The sequence below is a fragment of the Phanerochaete carnosa genome (assembly GCF_000300595.1).
Source record: "Phanerochaete carnosa HHB-10118-sp unplaced genomic scaffold PHACAscaffold_4, whole genome shotgun sequence".
NCBI lineage: Eukaryota > Fungi > Basidiomycota > Agaricomycetes > Polyporales > Phanerochaetaceae > Phanerochaete > Phanerochaete carnosa.
This window is the reverse complement of record NW_006767631.1, coordinates 3,632,945-3,641,223: the sequence shown is the minus strand read 5'-3', so window position 1 is coordinate 3,641,223 and position 8,279 is coordinate 3,632,945. Positions and strand designations below refer to the sequence as shown.

General features: G+C 53.6%; 4 protein-coding genes across 4 annotated transcripts; 2 read left to right on the top strand and 2 right to left on the bottom strand.

The window, feature by feature from the left end:
* Window positions 1-774: 774 nt before the first annotated feature.
* On the bottom strand, window positions 775-2,368 carry PHACADRAFT_194874 (uncharacterized protein; the record flags this gene model as incomplete). The annotated part of the gene is made up of 5 exons (XM_007395065.1): window positions 775-1,598; window positions 1,659-1,733; window positions 1,786-1,855; window positions 2,029-2,246; window positions 2,299-2,368. 5 exons carry the CDS (start codon window positions 2,366-2,368, stop codon window positions 775-777), a joined length of 1,257 nt encoding a protein of 418 aa, XP_007395127.1.
* A 331-nt stretch (window positions 2,369-2,699) lies between these two features.
* Window positions 2,700-4,733, top strand: PHACADRAFT_194873 (uncharacterized protein; the record flags this gene model as incomplete). Its single annotated transcript, XM_007395064.1, has 2 exons — window positions 2,700-3,521; window positions 3,585-4,733. 2 exons carry the CDS (start codon window positions 2,700-2,702, stop codon window positions 4,731-4,733), a joined length of 1,971 nt encoding a protein of 656 aa, XP_007395126.1.
* A 30-nt stretch (window positions 4,734-4,763) lies between these two features.
* Window positions 4,764-6,662, top strand: PHACADRAFT_194872 (uncharacterized protein; the record flags this gene model as incomplete). The annotated part of the gene is made up of 2 exons (XM_007395063.1): window positions 4,764-6,136; window positions 6,188-6,662. 2 exons carry the CDS (start codon window positions 4,764-4,766, stop codon window positions 6,660-6,662), a joined length of 1,848 nt encoding a protein of 615 aa, XP_007395125.1.
* Window positions 6,663-7,382: 720 nt separating this feature from the next.
* PHACADRAFT_194871 (uncharacterized protein) lies at window positions 7,383-8,264 on the bottom strand (the record flags this gene model as incomplete). The annotated part of the gene is made up of 4 exons (XM_007395062.1): window positions 7,383-7,702; window positions 7,752-7,889; window positions 7,946-8,155; window positions 8,213-8,264. 4 exons carry the CDS (start codon window positions 8,262-8,264, stop codon window positions 7,383-7,385), a joined length of 720 nt encoding a protein of 239 aa, XP_007395124.1.
* Between the last annotated feature and the right edge of the window lie 15 nt (window positions 8,265-8,279).

The window sequence follows — 8,279 nt, the reverse complement described above, 5'->3', positions numbered from 1 at the left end:
GATAACGGTGGCCTTGGCGTCCCACCCATCAGTCCCGCTTACCAGCACCACCCTCCCTGATAGCACACCAGGCGCCATCGTCCCCGCCCTTATATTCGCTGCCAGCAATGACAACGACCCTTCCTCCGCGCAAACCGGCTGGCTGGTGCTGGTGGGCCCAGTGACTGAGGCTCGTCAGTGGGGCGCGCTCGAGGCTCAGGTGTTGGGCATGCGGACGCTCGGCCCCAGTCTATTCCTGTGGCGCGTCTGAAGCGACGATGTCCCTGCACCCGGTGCCATCAGTTTCCGAAGAACGCGCGCCCTGTGCCTGTCACCATTGCTGATGATGGCAACAAACCACACGGCACTGGGCACACGGTCAGCAATGCAAGAGAAGCCATGCAGCAATATGGTATCCTATTTGGCTGTGACAGCACGCGTGAGTGACGCAAGAAGCAGCGGTGCGCACAGGAGCAGCGGCAGTGCAAGGCGGCAAGCGCAAGAGCGGCGGCGCATGCAAGAGCGGCAATGCTCAAGGGCAGCGGCACGTCATCCGACAGTTCCTGCTGCGCTTGGGAGGCATGCGCCAGTCCCTCAGGAACAGCATCTGAGATTCCGGATTGCATGGAGCGGCCTACGCATGACAATGCCCATCAACGCCACAAAGCCTGAGCTGTTTTGGAGACCCCTAGCTGTGCGCTAGGTGACAGTCCATCTCATAGCTCGAAGCGCCCACAGATATACTTTTTAATGTTCAAATAAGCAAGCATGATGAGTAAATACATCGTGTAGTGACTATGAGGCCTGGGATGCCACCTGAGCTTGCTGCTTCCACAATGTCCGGATATTTGGACCGCGCTTGACACCTGCATCTCGACGCTTTTGCTTAGTGAGTGCTAATGCACTGGCACCATCGTCGCCAAACGCCGTCGCGTGTGTACATGTCGTTGCTGCAGTCGGAACCAGAGCTTGAACAGTGGCCGGATTAGTGACGACAGTAGGAACAAATGTGAAAGCCGAAGGTGCACCATGTAACGCAAGTGCCAGCGACATGACGATGCCGGCGGACTGCGTGAACGTGACGGTTGGTTGCACGACAGCAGACTCGAGCTGCACAATGGTGCCCTCGGGTTGCGCTGTGGGTTGTATGACAGGCTGTGTGATGGTAATCTCAGGCTGAGCAGCGGCGGGCTGCAGAGATATAGAGAGCGCAGCAGGTTGCGGCAACACAACCTGAGGCTGCGCAGCGGCAGACTGAAGTGCCAGCGTCAACTGCAGTGCGAAGACACTGCGGAACACCCCCATAGGGAGTGGAGGTACTGGTGCCATGGCCGAAGAAACAGAGACGGGGGCTGCCGGAATTGATCCCGCATGACTTTGAGCTTCATACTCCTTTACCCAGGCGTCGTATTTGGCTTGCGAGAGACAGCGGAACCGTGTTGTTCTGCTATGCCAGCTGTTGAAGAGCACACGAAGAGTGGGGACAGTGGTAATACTGCCGGGACCACAAAAATAGTTCAGCAGGTGATGCTCACAGATGACACCATACCTGAGTGTGATGGCAGAGTCAAAACTCAGGTAGTTCATTTTTTCAACAGTGTGCGGACGCGCAGCTTCTTCTACAGAGTTCCGGGATGGTGGTTAGCTTGGTGAGCACTCTGGAACAAAGAGAATCGTACGCAGGTTGCTCAAAATGATCGCCGCAATGTGCTTTCTGAGCTCAGCCTGATTGGCCTCAGTCTTCTCTTTCACCCCTGTATCAGATGGAATCAGCAGTGTAGATGAGGGGTAGTGGCACGAGCATACCTGGTACCTTTCCGAGCTTGTAACACTCAAGATTTTGCACCCAGTCTCCCAGCTCGACGCTGAAGCTCATCTAGAAGAATTGTTCGAATATTTCTGAGGTATAGAATAGATGAGGCTTTGCATAGTGAAAGGTATCACCACGCAACGTCATGAGGAAGATCTCGATGCCAGTTCAGTAGTACAGTGCGATGAGCTGCTCATAAAGTAAATATTGTTTGTAAGAACATTTGTGCGGCCACGTACCTCACGTTCGATCATTGCGATGGTCGCATGTACATTGTGGAACACGCTAAGTGGAACGTTATGACCTCCTGCCTTCTTCGTCTCGCGCTGCTCCTTTAGCTTCTCTCTTGCCTCTCGCGTGCACTCGTTCTTCTCGTCTGGTGTCTTCTGGTCCCACTCGGCCTTTAGCATGGCTGTGAGCTCTGTGGGCTTGTGTCGAGAACCGCCCTCGGGAGTCTCTATTTGGTGCTGTTATTAACACAGCAACGCCATCAAACGTTTTGCACGCACTTTTGTTAATCTGCTTCAGGCACATGTGTAGATATGCATTCCAGAGGTTAATTTCACGGGTTTTCACCATCTTTCTAGAGTGCTGTGTTGTAGTTTTGCGTTTGACGCACCCAAAGGGCTTTGTATCTTTGACGCCGTGCTTTGGCCCTTTTGTCCGTCACGCAGTGGCACACTCCATCATTGCACCTTTGTTCTCTGTATGTATATATACGTGCCGTTTACTGTAGAATAAATCATCAGACTATTTCCCCACTCTCTCGTGTGCTCGACTACTCTACAAGAGGTTATGAGCCCTGCGGCGTAGACTGCATCAACGAACTTACCTTGCACCCTGAAATTTCGCTCTCACACCAAGTCTCAACACCCGCATCAGCACGATTATCGAGTAACGATATGACAGCATGTCGGCGGACAGTGAACGGACGACAGCTATCTACGGTGGCGGCGGCCACCACATCGAACCCCTTCGCGGACCCGAAAACTTTGTGCCATGGACGGTCCGGATGGAGGACATCTTGGACGACATGGACTACTGGCCTATTGTTAAGGGGGAGCTAAAGAAACCCGAAAACGATAAGGAAGACAAGTGGACAAAGAAGGACCACAAGACACTCACCCAGATTCACCTCTGTGTCTCGGAGGCAATGATCCCCTATATCATGTCCACAAAGACGTCGAAAGACGCCTGGGACATGCTCCAGGCGATGTTCAAGGTCTCCGGACCAATCGCGGCTGTCCTCATCCGGTGGAAGCTGTTCCGCTACATGATGGAGGAAGGCTCCAATGTCGAGGAGCAGATCTGCACGCTGCGCGGTTACCAAGAACAGCTCGTCGCGCTCGATTCGGCGGTCAGCGACAAGGACTTCGCATTCGTCTTGCTCACCGCCCTCCCAGACTCCTGGGACCCATTCGTCAGCGCGCTTGACACCAGTGATCTCGAGATGAACAAGCTCATTGGTCGCATCCTTGCGGAAGACAACCGTCGGAAGGCGCGCGCGACCACCGAGACGACACTCTTTGCGAAGAAAGGCAAAGAGATGAAGAAAGGCAAGTTCCGCAAGGGCGTAACATGCTATAACTGCAACAAAGAAGGACATCTCGCGTCAGAGTGCCGTGGACTGAAGAAGAACGCTGGCAGCAGCAAGCCATCGAAGGTGCATCACACCCTCGATCACAATACGGACGACTCCTATGAGTTCAACATCTTCGACAAACAGACGTTCGTTGCACACTCGGGCCTATAGCTGGCAGACTCGGCCACTCAGTCACACATTGTACGCGACCAGTTCCTATTCACTTCCTACCACGAGACGCCTGATGGCAAGATCTCGGGAGCCGGCTCGTGTAGAGCACTCAGACGCGAAACTGTCTCTGTAATCTTCAAGGTCGATGGACGCAACATCTCGGTCACGCTACAGGACGCGATCCATGCACCTGACCTCCCAAGCAACCTCATATCTATGGGACGACTCACCAAAGCCGGTTTCACCTTTGGCGGCTTGGGCGACAACTTCTTTATCAAGAAGGGCGACCGCACGATCGGACGCGGACGTAAATTCAATAATCTGTATCAGCTGGACGTCACCCCCGCCGTTTCGACCGCATATATTGCGAAGACTGGACACATCTGGTACAAGTGGCACTGCATCTTGGGCCACCTCAACAAGGCGCAACTTCGCGATCTCAAGAAGCACTCGGTCGGCATGAACGTCAACGAGTCCTCAGACTTCGATTTCGCATGCGAACCCTGTATTCAGGCGAAACAGGCTAGACGCCCCTTCCCGAAGGAGTCAGAGACGCAGTACAAAGACGTTGGCGAACTCACCGTGTTTGACACCTGGGGTCCAGCGCGGACCGAATCAATCCACTGCAATCGGTACTATGTGTCATTCACTGACGCGAAGTCCCGCGATTCCACTATCGGCTTCATGAGGTCACGCGATGCTGCGCTCGACCACTTCAAGAAGTACAAGGCCTGCGTCGAGAAGCAAACCAGAAAGAAGCTCAAGGCTGTCCGCTGCGACAACGCGAAGGAATTTGTCGACGGCAAGTTCAAGGCCTATCTTGATGAGCAAGGTATCATTCTTGAGATGACGGCGCCGTACTCACCTGCCCAGAACGGGATCGCCGAACACCTCAATCGCACTCTTGTCGAATATGCTCGTGCGATGCTCATCGCGAAGAACCTGCCGAAGTTCTTGTGGGAAGACGCTGTCGCATATGCGTGCTTCCTGAAGAACCAGTCTCCCACGCGCGCACTGGGTGGGAAGACACCTTACGAGGCCTTCTGGGGCAAGGTGCCCAACATTTCCGACCTACATGAGTTTGGTTCTGATGTCTGGGTGCTCAGGCTAGAGACCCAGCAGAACAAGCTCGAGGCAAAGTCAGAAAAATTCCTGTTCACCGGTTTCAGCAATGGAAGCCGGGCATATTAGTACTATAACTCACGTTCGCGCCAGATTCTGATGTCTCGGAATGTCGTTTTCCCTAAGACGAGGACACCACCGATCTCCGAGGTGCCGAGTCCTCGACTTGAGGAGGAGAATGTGCCGCTCGCGCAAGACAAGTCGAGTCCTCCGGCCGAGGACACCACTCCATCTCCCACCTCTGCTAAACCCACACCAGATTTGACCCCCGATGATATCAAAGTCGACGCTGGCAACCCATCACCCCCTATTCGTTGCTCTGCACGCTCAGCAACTCCCGCATCAATCAACTATCGTGAGGCCGCAGGCTACCAGGTTCGGAAGCCCAAAGTGGATGGCGACAGCACGAAGGCGCACTTCGTGGCTGGCGAAGCATGTTTCCACACCTACACGGACGAGCCGCAGAGCGTACCCGAAGTCAAGTCGCGACCCGGCTGGTCACACTGGAAGACAGCCATGGACGCCAAAATCGCACAGCTGGATCAACTATTGACCTACGAGCTGGTCGATCTGCCCCCCGGCCGCAAGCCCATTGGCTGCCAGTGGGTATTTGTAATCAAACAGAAGGCTGGTGGTGATATCAGCAAGTACAAGGTACGACTCGTTGGCCAAGGCTTCATGCAGAAGCCTGGGCAAAATTTCTTTGAGACCTACGCACCGGTCTGTCAACAAGAATCCCTCCGCGGTCTCGTGGCCATCTCAGCACTCTATCAACTCTTCATACGCCAACTTGACGTCACTGGAGCATATCTTCACGCTGAACTCAAAGAAGAAATCTACATGGTCCAACCACCTGAGTACAACGATGGCACCGGATGTGTCTGGCGACTGCGCAAGGCTATCTATGGGCTACGGCAAGCTGGCCACGCCTGGAACATCAAACTCAACTACGAGCTCGCAGCTCTCGACTTCTGCCAGCTTTCTGCCAACGCCTGCGTGTACGCCCGCACACTCAATGGTGCCCCCATCTTCATCATCACGCACGTCGACGACATGTCTCTCATGACGTCGAGCCTCACCGTTCTCACAACTGTCAAGAAGCAGATTGCATCCCGACTGGAAGTCACCGATATGGGCAAAATCAAGAAGTATATTGGCATCGAATTCAGCATTGACCGTGAACGCGGTATCTACACAATGCACCAGACCACCTACCTCACAACCATCATCGAACGTTTTGGCATGCTCGACAGCAAGCCCGTCCGCATGCCCATGGACCCAGACGTCCACCTCACGCCCACACCTGAGAACGACGCACCCGATACAACATTTCCGTACGCAGCTGCAATCGGCTCGCTCATGTACGCGGCTGTCAGCACAAGACCTGACATCGCGTTCGCCGTCCAGCACCTTAGCCAGTTCACTGCTCACCCATCTGCTGTGCACATCACGGCAGTCAAACACATTTTCCGGTATCTGAACGGCACGCGCACACTCGGCCTCACCTATTGACCGGACGACAGCAATGTTCTCACCGGTTACACTGATGCTGACTGGGCGACATCTCTCGTCGACCGTCGCTCTATTTCCGGCTATGTCTACACGCTCGCAGGGGGAGCTATTAGCTGGAGCTCGCTCAAGCAGCGCTCCGTCGCGCTCTCGAGCATGGAGTCGGAGTACATGGCTCTTGCACATGCTACCAAGGAAGCCGTATGGCTTCGCGCCCTCTTCTCTGACCTGGGACTGCTCTTGGACGGTCCAACGCCTCTTCTCGGCGACAACCAGGCCACCATCGCATTCTCGCAAAACAATCAATTCCACAAACGCTCCAAGCACATTGACGTGCGGTACCACTTCACACGCGAACGCATAATCTCCAACGAGATTTCTGTCACCTACTGCGCATCCGAAGACAACCAGGCCAATTTATTCACGAAGGGCCTGTCTCGTCCTGCGCACGAGAGGCAACTCGCTCGAATCGGGCTTCGCGCTCATTGAGGGGGAGTGTAGTAGTTTCGCGTTTGACGCACCCAAAGGGCTTTGTATCTTTGACGCCGTGCTTTGGCCCTTTTGTCCGTCACGCAGTGGCACACTCCATCATTGCACCTTTGTTCTCTGTATGTATATATACGCGCCGTTTACTGTAGAATAAATCATCAGACTATTTCCCCACTCTCTCGTGTGCTCGACTACTCCACAAGATGCTGCATGAGAAAATGGTAAAAATATATCGCTGAATGGCTCTCGGTCTGCTTGTGGAGGTCTTCGGCAATGTTCCAAACCTTCACCCGAGCCTCACCAAGGAGTGTTTTGAGGTTATCTCGAGCTTTCTCACAATCTGCAGCCCTCATCTCCTTCTCCACCTGTGTTTCTGGCTGCCTCTTGCGCCATTTCCAATGGCGCCAGGGAACACGGCTTTTCACGCCTTCTCGAATGAATCTTGCCTGTCATGAATATCTTCGTACCGGTGACAGTTCTGGAAGTGCTTCGGCAACTTGCGTTGCACTTCCATCAGTCATGAGGCTGGCAGATGGCGGCACACAGTGGCGGATGGAGGAAGGCAGCTGACCATGGGTGTGGGAGAGGCTTGATGTTCAACCTTATTCCCTATTATAATAAATGATTTGACACTCACTCCTGGAAACTTTGAATGTGGTAAACTAAGTCACATGCAGCAACAATTCTTGTATACAAAGTAAGACCGGTGATAACTCAAGCTTAAGAGTCAGCTACGAGGCAACGCCTGCGAAGGGGAGCTGCAAAGGGGCCCGAAAACTTATCAATATGTGAGTAGAACCATATCACTTCCCACTGGGATAAAAAGCAACTCGTGCGTGCCATGAAGTCGTATCGATCCGTTGACCTCTCTGACACCTTGTAGGCCCTGTGAATGAACTTAGTTTCATAGCCAAAACTATCAACGTAGTCGTCGAGGAATGTGCCGAGAGACGGCACATGGATGTCAGTTCTGAGGTCGAAGGGGCACTTGTAGGTATGGCCGGTGATTTGCTCAGTGAAGTCCTGGTAATTTTGATACACTACAGCAGAGGTTGAGCAAATTGTGTATTATGTCAGTGGGCACTATACCATGAGGGTCCCGTGTAGACGTGTCTGTGTGATGTGGGGGCGGTTGGTGCTCCTCCTCGGCATCGCTGATGTTGATGTTGCCAGAGGCACCAGAGTACCCTGGGAGAATGTGAGACTCATGCCTGCCAGTCTTGGACGCTGGATAGTTGGTGCGTTAGACTTTATGTCACACAAAACAAAACGCGAATACTCACCGTGTCTCGCCTTGCCTTTCTGAGAAGCGTGCTTTGCTGCGGCCTCTGGAACCTCATCGTCGGTAAGAACCTCAACGGGGGCCTGCTGCAAAGTGGCTGCATATTCAGCAGATGGCCTGGGGGCTGCGTAAGAGTGCTGATGTCCGCTCTTGCCCTTGTCTTGATGAGACGCATGGCTGTGCAGAGAGTTTGGATTCGGCGCGTCGTGTCCTACATTGTGACTTCCACTAGGACTCTCCTCGGCTCAGCTTGCAGCGGTCTTCCTACTATCTGTGATAGCCTGTAGGAATTTATTGAACTCGCGCCGCGAGCTTTCCATAGACTCCACTTCCAT